Genomic DNA, 11,882 nt, shown 5'->3' with positions numbered 1-11,882 from the left:
TTTTTTTTTTTGAGATGGAGTCTCACTCTGTCACCAAGGTTGGAGTGCAGTGGCAGGATCTCAGGTCACTGCAACCTCTGCCTGCCAGATTTAAGCAATTCTCCTGACTCAGCTTCCCGAGTAGCTGGGACTACAGGCACGCACCACCATGCCCAGCTGAATTTTTTTTTTTTTTTGTATTTTTAGTAGAAACGGGGTTTCACCAAGCTGGCCAGGCTGGTCTCAAACTCCTGACCTCGTGATCCGCCCACCTCAGCCTCCCAAAGTGCTGGGATTACAGGCGTGAGCCACCGCACCCAGCCTGGAAACAAACTTTTTGATGGTCTCCGTGAGTCCTTAGAATGTTGGAGATGTAATTGGAATTTGGATTACTTAAACTGGAGGCATATGTAAATCTGCTTATAATGGGCCATGAGTTAAAGAACCAAGTGTTAAGAGTTAGATATTCAGGAATGCCTCACCCTGTCGCCTTTTTTTTTTTTTTTTTCCTCCTGAGGCAGCACCTGGCTCTGTCACCCAGGCCAGAGTACAGCCTCCATCTCCCAAGCTTAAGACATCCTTTCACCTCAGCCTCTTGAGTAGCTGGGACTACAGGGGCACACCATCATGCCTGGCTAATTTTTTTTTTTTTTTTTTTTTTGAGGTAGAGTCTCACTCTGTAACCCAGGCTGGAGTGCAGTGGCGCAATCTTGGCTCACTGCAAGCTCCGCCTCCCAGGTTCATGCCATTCTGCTGTCTCAGCCTCCCAAGCAGCTACAGGACTACAGGCGCCCACCACCACACCTGGCTAATTTTTTGTTTTTGTTTTGTTTTTTTGTTTGTTTGTTTTTTTCAGTAGAGACAGGGTTTCACCATGTTAGCCAGGATGGTCTGGATCTCCAGGAGTGACCTCGTGATCTGCCCACCTCGGCCCCCCAAAGTGCTGGGATTACAGGCGTGAGCCACTGTGCCCGGCTGCCTGACTGATTTTTTTGATTTTTTTGATTTTTTGTAGAGACAGCGTTTCATCCTGTTGCCCAGGCTGGTCTTGAACTACTGAGCTTAAGCAATCCACCCACCTTGGCCTCCCAAAGCGTTGGGATTACAGGTTCGCGTGAGCCACTGCACCCAGCCCCTGTCACAACTTTTTTTTTTTTTTTTTTTTGAGACAGAGTCTCGATCTGTCACCCAGGCTAGGGGTGCAATGGCATGATCTTGGTTCGCTGCCACCTCTGCCTTCCAGGTTCAAATGATTCTCCTGCCTCAGCCTTCTGAGTAGCTGGTCCTATAGGCGTGTACCACCACGCTCAGCTAATTTTTGTATTTTTAGTAGAAGACAGCGTTTCACCATGTTGGCCAGGCTGGTTTGAACTCCTGACCCAAGTAAAAAAAAAAAAAAAAAAGGTTAGCTGGGTGAGGTGGCTGCACTTGTAGTCCCAGCCCAGCTACCCGGGGAGGCTGGAGGCAGGAGAAAATGCTTGAAACCTGGAGGCGGAGTTGCAGTGGAGCCCAAGATGATGCCACTGCACTCAACCTGGGCAACAGGGACCCTCATCTTAAACAAAAAAAAAAAAAAAAAAAAGATGCATGGGACCTTTTTTACATTTTACATTTTTATTTTGTTAAAGCTTATTAACTATCATTAGTGTTAGTCTATTTTATGTGTGACTCAAGACAATTCTTCTTCCACTGTGGCCCAGGGAAGCCAAAAGGTCGGGGTTTCACCATGTTGGCTAGGCTGGTCTTGAACGCCTGACCTCAAGTGATCCTCCCGCCTTGGCCTCCCAAAGTGCTGGGATTGCAGGCATGAGCCACCACGCCTGGCCCATGCATGATTTTTGTGATATCCACCACCACAGATAAGCAAAAGAGTCCTTGCATTCAAAGAGTTTGACACCTGTGCACAGTCCAAGTATTCTCTTAGTGCTTGCTGCTTAACTTTATTATAGCTCTTACTGCTTATTGAACTCTTATTTACTCATGTATCTGTAGACCTTAGTAGCCCCCAAACATCCCCAGGCTTTACTACAGGGACCAGTGCCCAGCGAAGTGGTAGATGTCAATAAATGTATAGCCAAAATAACCACACAGGTTTCTTGCTTTATTTCAGGAATGCCTCTGGCTCAGGCAGTAGCCATTCTTCAGAAGCACTGTCGCATCATCAAAAACGTCCAGGTTCTCTACAGTGAACAGGTGAGTGGTGGCTGATTTGTTTATTGAAACAGCATCCCTCAGCAGTGAGTCACTTCCAGAGCTGATGCTTTGGGAAAGGCTAACTGGCAAGGATAGCTGTGTTTGAATGGGAGAATCTCTAGCACCAGCCAGTTATCAAGTACCTTTTCTTTGATTCTGAAACTTTTGCTCTTGATCATCTAGTGCAGCTAGGTTTGGAAGAGCAGTAATAATTGAACCTGTGTTTTGCCTGTGCTCAACTTGCCTACAGGCCCTTAAACAGGGACTTTTCAGTGGTAGGTCGCTTCAGAGGGTGTCGCTGGTCTTTTAGGGTGCTTACCGTCCACTTCCGTGTTTAAAATTGTCTTTTCTGCTTTGTTGGTTAGTTTGTGTTCAGGATGGTTGTAGTACGGATCTCTAGCGAGCATAGCATACCAGATTTGAAAGGAAACAGATATAATTCACCCCTTTATCTCTCTCAAAGTGTAGTCTTCCCACCACTGGACTCTCCGAAATCTGCAGTTCTGTGACACAGACCATGTGCCGCCATGTTGAACAGCCTTTGTGGTGTCCTATGTGTCACAAGCCTCAGGGAATAGTTTTGAGCCTACAGAGGCTAAAGGATGTCCTCAATGACTTTTCTGAGACCCTTTGAGTACTAGTTTGATTATTTCAGTTCTATTTGTTCCAATTAGTTTCAGATCCTAAAGCAAATGACAGCTTATTTCTGACATGAAGAATGTTGTAAATTATAGGTGGGCAAAATTTCTGAGAGGCTTCTCAGTTTGGCTTGGAGCAGATTCAGAATTGGGCCTGTTACCTATACCCAGAGATTACATTCTGCCATGTTGTACCCCTCTACCAGCCTAGTGAGACCCTCATGTGAGGGATCTGAGAGAAGACATGCTTAGTCTCCAAGCAAGTGCTTGAGTATTCATGTGGTGCCTGTGACAGAACAGGGGACTTGTAGGAGTGTGCAAGGTTTCTTGAACCACTGTGAATTCTCAGTGCCAAAGTGGATTCTCTTTAATTTTATTTATTTACCTTTTTTTTTTTTTTGAGACAGAGTTTTGCTCTTGTTGCCCAGGCTGGAATGCAATGGCGCGATCTCAGTTCACCTCAACCTTCACCTCCTGAGTTCAAGCGATTCTCCTGCCTCAGCCTCCCGAGTAGCTGGGATTACAGGCATGTGCCACCATGCCCCCGCTAATTTTGTATTTTTAGTAGAGACAGGGTTTCTCCGTGTTGGTCAGGCTGGTCTCGAACTCCCAACCTCAGTTGATCTGCCCACCTTGGCCTCCCAAAGTACTGGGATTACAGGCATGAGCCACCACGCCTGGCCTATTTAACTTTTAAGAAAATGTATTTTACTTTTTTTGAGATAGTATCTTGCTTTGTCACCCAGACTAGAGTATAGTGACACGATCACAACTCACTGCACCCTCAATCCCCTAGGCTCAAGTGATCCTCCCACCTCAGCCTCCTGAGTAGCTGGGACCACAGGTTCATGCCACCATGTCTGGCTAATTTGTTTTTATGTTTTGTAGAGATGGGGTCTCACTATGTTTTCCAGGCTGGTCTCAAACTCCTGAACTCAAGTGATCCTCCCACCTCGGCCTCCCAAAGTGCTGGGATTACAGGCGTGAGCCACCATCATTTCTTATATCACCACCATCATTGTTTGTTATTCCAATATTTGGGTATAAACAGTGCTAGCATTAAGCTGATTTTCCCCAATATCTTCTAAACAACTTTAACACGTTAGCAAATATGGGTTTGACCAGGCACTGTGGCTCACACCACTAACCCCAACACTTTGGGAGGGCTGAGGCAGGAAGATTGCTTGAGTCCAAGAGTTCGAGACCAGCCAGGGCAACATAGTAATTCCCCATCTCTACAAAAAATTAAAAATTAAAAATTAGGCCGGGCGCGGTGGCTCAAGCCTGTAATCCCAGCACTTTGGGAGGCCGAGGCGGGCGGATCACGAAGTCAGGAGATCGAGACCATCCTGGCTAACACAGTGAAACCCCGTCTCTACTAAAAAAAATACAAAAAAAACTAGCCGGGCAAGGTGGTGGGTGCCTGTAATCCCAGCTACTCGGGAGGCTGAGGCAGGAGAATGGTGTAAACCCGGGAGGCGGAGCTTGCAGTGAGCTGAGATCCGGCCACTGCACTCCAGCCTGGGTGGCACAGCGAGACTCTGTCTCAAAAAAAAAAAAAAAAAAAAAAAAAAAAAAAAAAAAAATTAAAATTAACCTGGAGTGATGGCACATGCCTATAATCCTGGCTATTCGGGAGGCTGAGGTGGGAGGATTATGAGCAGTGAGGTATGATTGTGTCACTGCACTTCAGCCTAGGTGACACAGCAAGACCTTGTCTCCAAAAAAAAAGGGGGGGGGGTTTTGAGTCTGAATCCTGATTTAGATCTCTGCTTTTCTCATTTGTAACTCATGAGAGTTGTGGCATATTAATAAGTAATCTAGTTATCTTTCTGTAAAACAGTATAGTTTCTTGATAATAGAATAATCTTTGGGTTTGTTTGTTTTTGAGACAGTCTCGCTCTGTCACCCAGGCTGGAATGCAGTGTCACGATCTCAGCTCACTGCAACTTCCACCTCCCAGGCTCAAGCAATTCTCCTGCCTCAGCCTCCTGAGTACCTGCGATTATAGGCACATGCCACCACGCCTAGCTAATTTTTGTATTTTTAGCAGAGATGCGGTTTCACCATGTTGGCCAGGCTGGTCTCAAACTCCTGGCCTTAAGCATTCTACCTGCCGCGGCCTCCCAAAGTGCTGGCATGAGCCACCGCACCCAACCAATGTGATGCTTCTTAAATTTGGGTCCTGTTCTCTTCTTCTGCCTACTTTCTTCCCTTCGTTACCCATTTGTCTCTTTGTTTCCCAAATGCAGAAAACATTTTGTCTGCATTAAACGTTTCAGAAATATCTTCTTGGCTCTATGCAAATCACACCTCGGAAATGAAATGTCAAGTACATCCCATCTTTCTTAGAAGGATAAGGTATTAACTGGTAGCAGATGATTTTTTAAACTGCTTCATATGGAGGACAGCTAGGTTACTGGAAGAACCTGCTTAAATACCACATAGTACATGTGTATTTTGGTTTTAGAGATATAAAGTTTAATAAAACATTGAGAGTAATTTGATTGCTTTTGAAAATTGTTAAGTTATATCCTGAATTATAACAATGCCAGGGGAAAAAAAAATCAGATCTTGGGAAAGTATAGGAAAATCCAGATCCTGGCACATTCCTCCTCCAAGCAAGATTCCTGAGAGACTAAAATGTTGCTTCACTCTGCTTACTTCCATGGAATGGCTCTCTCCAAAATGGAACTTTGTGTTCTGGGTTGATACTGGTAATCCAAGGTCAGAGTTCATTGTTCCATTATCTTGCTTGAGACCTAATGGTTTAGACATTCATATAGACCTACTAGAAAATTATAACATTCTTCCTTTAGTTTTTGTCAAGCATGATGGTACTACCTGGGCCTGCTGCCTTGTGGGGATCATTGGGATGGAAGGAAGCAACCTGCACTAATCCCAAAAGACTCTTAGGAGAGAATTTCTCCAGTAAGGCCAACACTAGCAGTGACTTGTGGCCTTCCAGCCTGTGTCTTTGTCTCTGATAGCCATATCTCCATCATTCACTTTGTCTAACTTGAGAAGCTCTATAAAGAAACTAAACTTTTGGCCGGGCGCAGTGACTCACGCCTGTAATCCCAGCACTTTGGGAGGCCAAGGCGGGTGGATCACGAGGTCATGAGATCGAGACCATCCTGGCTAACACAGTGAAACCCTGCCTCTACTAAAAGTACAAAATATTAGCCGGGCGTGGTGGCGGGCGCCTGTAGTCTCAGCTACTCAGGCGGCTGAGGCAAGAGAATGGCGTGAACCCAGGAGGCGGAACTTGCAGTGAGTGAGATTGCTCCACTGCACTCCAGCCTGGGCAACAGAGCAATACTCCATCTAAAAAAAAAAAAGAAAGAAACTAAACATTTTGAGCAGCTATGTGTTAAAGAAGGGTGGGGTTTTAGATGGTGTTTTTCTTTCTACTATTGGGCAGCCTCGATCAGGGCTGTGGGGAATCTTCAGACATTGAATCCTTGAATTAATTGAATTGGACCAGAAGCACGCAGATGGGGCAGACACAAGAGGAGAGTGCTGTGTGCTGGGTATTGGGCTAGGTGCTTTCTGACCTACTGTCTCTGTCCTCCTAGCAACCCTGGAGGGAAGGGATGAAGGTATTCCTATGAAGAAACCAGAGCTTAGAGAAGTTTTGAGAGTTACCTAAGGTCACCAGGGTTCTGTTCACTGCTTTGTTCTGCTACTCCCCTCCCCCAGGATTCAGAGGGGGCAAATGCAGAAATGTGACTCTTTAGATCTTAGATTTAGGCTTTTCAGGAAGAAGCACATATGAAATGGGATGGGAGGTTGGTGGGAGAGAGAAGAGGGATAAGAGGGTCATTCATAATCAGATCACAGTATATTTCTTTGTCCTAGAATTTGATCTAAACCATCAAAGAATAAAAATGTGTTGCCTGTGGATGGTACGAACAGCCCGAGTGTGAATGGATGTAGGTTCAGCTGATAGGCATAAGCAGTATCTACTGAGTTTAGATCCTGAACTAGGCCTTTTCACATGACCTGTATTCCTCACCAACTGCTCTGTAGGTTCAATGGAAATGAACTTCATACTGCATATGTGGACCCTGGATCCTGAAAGGAAAATGACCTGTATGCTCATATAACTTTGTCCCTTTTCCCAGGTATTTTTACTCAAGCCCAGAAGGGAGAGGCTCTTTTCATCCGATATTAAGAAACAGCAGCTGCAGGCTAGAAGTAAAAAACACCATGTATTCATGCAGCAGTTTTTTTCTGGTTTCCAAGCATCATTAGCTGGAGGAGAGAGGGACTGCCTGCACTTAGATATTCCCTGTGTGTTGCATTTATATTGTAAGGCTTTCAGTAGGTGTTCAGTGAATAAATCAGTTACTCAGAATGTGTTTTATTTTTGTTTTGTAGTCTCCTCTAAGCCATGACCTCATTCTTAACCTGACTCAGGACGGGATCAAACTACTGTTTGATGCTTTCAATCAGAGACTTAAGGTAACTATAAATGACAACTAATGTTTCATGTCCAGCTGGGCCAGTCTTTCTGGAGCTAATTAGTATGTGCTATTGTGAGATGTTTCAAAAACTTATAAGTAAGTGTGGACTTCTTTAGTTCAGAGATCACTACAATGTAGGGAACTGAAGCTGTGCCCATTCCCCTAAAAAGAGGGAAGATGGAAGTGGTTGGGATGGTCAGAAAGAGGCTGGGAAGAGCTGCTTTCCCAGGCTCCAGAGGGGAAGGTGAAAGAGTGTTGAAGATTTGGGAAACATGCTGTGGGGAAGGGGCTTTCATGTCCAGGAAAACAAGATTGTTTTACTTTATTCTTTTGTCAAACACTGTAACTTGGTTAGAAAATGGAAACTGTTCTTCCTAGAATGCTGGGGCTTGGGTTAACAACACCAGCAATGAGTTGATTCTTTAACCCTGAGGAGGAAATGTAAAAAAAACAACTTACTAATATGTGGGGCTATCTTAATTGGCATTTGAGTGCAATTTGCTAACACCTGTTTCAGTCCAGTCTATTTTTTTGTTTTGTTTTGTTTTGTTTTGTTTTGTTTTGTTTTGTTTGAGATGAGGTCTAGCTCTGTCGCCCAGGCTGGAGTGCAGTGGCTCGATCTTGGCTCACTGCAACCTCCACCTCCTGGGTTCAAGCAGTCTTCTGTCTCAGCCTCCTGAGTAACTGGGACTACAGGTGCACACCACCACACCCGGCTAATTTTTTGTATTTTTAGTAGAGACGGAGTTTCACCATGTTGACCAGGCTGGTCTCGAACTCTTGACCTTGTGATCTGCCCGCCTCAGCCTCCCAAAGTGCTGGGATTACAGGCATGAGCCCCCGCGCCCAGCCCAGTCTTTTTTTTTTTTTTTTTTTTTGAGACAGAGTCTCACTCTGTTGCCCAGGCTGGCATGCAGTGGGGCAATCTTGGCTTACTACAACCTCTGCCTCCCAGGTTTAAGCAATTCTCCTGCCTCAGCCTCCTGAGTAGCTGGGACTACAGGCGCGTGCCACCACGCTCGGCTAATTTTTTGTGTTTTTCGTAGAGACAGGGTTTCACCATGTTGGCCAGGCTGGTCTCGATCTCTTGACCTCATGATCTGCCCGCCATGGCCTCCCAAAGTGCTGGGATTACAGGCGTGAGCCACCGTGCCCAGCCCAGTCTGTTTATAATATACTCTGTTTATAAATGCCTGGGCCTCACAGGTTAGTCATGTGACACCAGAGTCATGCCTCAAAGTCATGAGGTTGAATGGGCCCTGGGCAGTGGCATGCCAGAGTTGTTGTCCTTGGGTTATGGAGTAGCCTTTCCAAAAGACTTGGGTACTTCTCAGTTCTCATCATCCATGTCACAAGTGAACTGCTAAGGAGAGAAAACAGAACGTGGAAAGAAAATCAGTATGTGGAATTAGAATTCCTCATTCTATCCTGTCTTCATGGCCAGAAGTTCCACACTAGGAAAGGGCAGAGGATGATCATCAATATGGCATAATCACAAATTAGGGGGAAATTAATCTAGTAACATGGAAATGCCTTTACAAGCAGTCATCTCCCTTTGACTTGGTAAAAGTCCACTTTAGAAAATGTAACCCAGAAACACTGGGGGAAGGTAATGGCATTTCATGGTAATGAGAAGCTGGAAGTAACCTAAATGGGCAACAAAAGGGATGGCCAGCAGCCCATAGAATCACAGCATGGTGAAGACAATGTCATATGTTTAGTGAGTGCTTAGTATATACTAGGCACATGGCTGGGTGTTTCACACGCATTTTCTAATTTAATCCTAACATGCCTGTGAGTAGGAACTGTTTACTAGCAAGACAACTGAGGGACAGAGAGGATAAGTAGGCTACCTGATGCCAGGCTTTTAACTCGATATTGACAATATGTGGTAGCTGACCACTTAGGCTCTGTTGATGGGTCTGGGAAATAAATGAGAAAAGCTGAAGAAATGTACAGAAGTGTGAGGAATGGGAAATACCTTTGGATAGGAAAGGAGATAAAATCGAACCGGCAATCCTCTTCTGCTTTCTGTGGGATCCCCATGAAGGAGAGACTGGGGTCCTGCCTGAGTCTTCTGGAAACTGAGCAAGTAATCATCCAGATGTTTTTGGTTGGCACCAGCGTGACCTGACCTGTCTTCCTGCCCTTCCATCCAACACCTTCAGAATCCGCCTCTTCTGATGCTGCCTCCTACAGTTGCTCCCCACCCCCTGCCTCAAGCCTAAGAGAGACAGCCCTGTGGAATGAGGCTTTATATGTCACAACCTTTACAGCCACCTGTCTTTTCCATTTTTATCTTGGCTGCTGCCACATCTCATCCCCTCTGGGGAAATCAGGAGCTTCTGTAGCCCAGAGGTGGAAAATTATGGGCTTTAACCTTCCCAGGGGCTTGTCCCTGTAGTGCAGCAAGCTCCAAGAGATGAAATCTGCTTATTGATGCTCCTGGTGACATGAAGGACTCCAAGATGGCCAGCATTCTGGGTCCATTGTCACAAGTACTGCTTCATGCCCTGTGATTAGCTCTGGTCCACTGTTTTCCTGTTGATCAGGCAGGGTCGAAGCACCTATATGTGTTGGATCCATATGGCTGTTGGCAGGTGGGGTGCCAGTGATACAGGAGGAACATTGCGCAGGCTCACTTGCACAGGGCGGGTGGTGGGAAGCTTTGGGGGATGATTGGCCAGCTGTAGGGATAGAAGTGAGGGAGGTGAGTGCCTGCACCTGCTATGAGAAGGAGGGCTTCTGGCTGAAGGTAGAGGCCCTCTGCTAGACAAGCCTCAGTGAAATGGCATGCCAGTTTGGCATGGTATACTCCCATGCCCAGATATTCTGAAGGGGACACTGGCTATCTTCTGAATCTTAGCTGTTCCCCTGCCCTTCCTTTCACATCCTCTCCTGGCACTTCTTTTCATGCTTTCAAGCTTCACACCAGGCAGAATTGCCTAACATGAATTGAACACCTTCCCTATGCAAATTAATGAGTCCCTCAAGGGGCTTAACTTAGTGGACCAGTTAACAGAATACACAAGTAGGGAGGAAAGGGTTCATTCCAGTGCTGTGATGGCCTAGCAGAGGGAGCAGTTCTTTCTAGCAGATAGGATCAAAAGAGCTACATTGTAGTCAAGAAGTTTCCAATTTGGTTCAGTGTTGTGGTCTCTAAATAAAGTTAGGGATAGGGTCTCTGGCCAAAAGTGAACCTACTATCTATTATGTCTCAGTTTCTGTGGCAGTGCCAGATATTCCTGCATACAATGCCCCACAGCCTCTTCCACAATCAGGGTCAGATTGGCAGGACAAACAGATATTGAGCCAGCTCTGCTTGTGTCTCCACAATGAGAGCCAAACCTCCCAGCTGGAGGATGGTAGATGGTGCTCTGAGCCCCTACTTGTGCTGCTGGCTGCCAAACCCTTGACACCATTGCATGGAGGACTTCATAGTGCTTATTACTTGGCACCACTGATGGCAGAGTGTTAGGTGATGCCTTTTCCTTTATCTCTGCCCTGCCGTGAGTTCTTTGAATTTCATCTGAGGCTGAAGCCATTAAAGAGCAAGCTTCACAAAGGTCCTGAGGCTTTCTTGTTTCAACCAGATCCTCTTCATCAGGGACATAACTGAATACTGTCACACTTGTGTGACAAATATTATGGCTTGCTTTCTAATGGGATAGGCCTCCCCTCCATCTTTTGTTTTGTAAACAAAATCAACTTCAAAATAAGCTAGCTTGCTTGCCTCCTTCCTTCCTTCCTTCCTTCCTTCCTTCCTTCCTTCCTTCCTTCCTTCCTCCCTCCCTCCATCCCTCCCACCCATCCTTCCATCCATCCATCTTGCTCTGTCGCACAGACTGGAGGGCAAGTGGCGTGATCTTGGCTCACTGCAAGCTCCAACTCTCAGGTTCAAGCAGTTCTCCTGCCTCAGCCTCCTGAGTAGCTGGGATTACAGGCATGTGCCACCACACCCAGCTCATTTTTGTATTTTTAGTAGAGACAGGGTTTCACCATGTTAGTCAGGCTGATCTGGAACTCCTGACCTCATGTGATCCACCCACCTGGGCCTCCCAAAATGCTGGGATTACAGGCCTGAGCCACCGTGCCCAGTTAAAATAAGCTATTTTCAAAAGCAACCCGACCTGGGTTTTAAAATGCAGCAAAGTATGAGATGGGAGGAAGGGAGCTTAGTGTCCAAAGCAGAGCCTTAACAAGCTTCATGTCTGTGGAAGAGATCGTTGTCCTATAGGGTGGTGTGTGCTCCAGCCTGACCCAGAAGTGGATTGCATGTAAGAGCCTTGATCCAGAGCATCCATGGACATCTGTTGAGCAGTCCACTAGGAGAGGGCGAGGAGGTTATGCTGTGTGTTTTCTCCTCAGTTTCAAAATGAGAACAAAGGACTGTCCTGGTGGCTCATGCTTGTAATCCCAGCACTTTGGAAGGCTAAGACAGGAGAATCATATGAGCCCAGGAGTTTGAGACCAGCCTGGGCAACATAGTCTTTTAGTTTTGCTAGGATTCTATCTCTACAAAAAGTTCTTAAAAAAATTTTAAATGAGGCCGGGCGCGGTGGCTCAAGCCTGTAATCCCAGCACTTTGGGAGGCCGAGGCGGG

General features: G+C 46.0%; 1 protein-coding gene across 3 annotated transcripts in view; it reads left to right on the top strand.

Annotated features, from left to right (window-relative positions):
* Positions 1-11,882, top strand: part of PHAF1 (phagophore assembly factor 1) — a 43,348-nt gene that overhangs the window by 11,846 nt on the left and 19,620 nt on the right. For all 3 annotated transcript variants that reach the window (XR_001881520.1, XM_017852319.1, XM_017852320.1), the window contains exons 3-4: positions 2,090-2,172; positions 7,194-7,277. Coding sequence is in view for 2 of the 3 variants with exons in the window: in XM_017852319.1 (XP_017707808.1) it covers positions 2,090-2,172; positions 7,194-7,277 (167 nt within the window). In the remaining variant the exon portion in view is untranslated. The remainder of the gene's footprint in view (positions 1-2,089; positions 2,173-7,193; positions 7,278-11,882) is intronic.

The sequence above is a fragment of the Rhinopithecus bieti genome, unplaced genomic scaffold, assembly GCF_001698545.2.
Source record: "Rhinopithecus bieti isolate Rb0 unplaced genomic scaffold, ASM169854v2 scaffold_34281, whole genome shotgun sequence".
In the NCBI taxonomy this organism is placed as follows: domain Eukaryota; kingdom Metazoa; phylum Chordata; class Mammalia; order Primates; family Cercopithecidae; genus Rhinopithecus; species Rhinopithecus bieti.
The sequence above is the reverse complement of the archived record's forward strand: the minus strand, read 5'-3'. Positions and strand labels throughout refer to the sequence as shown.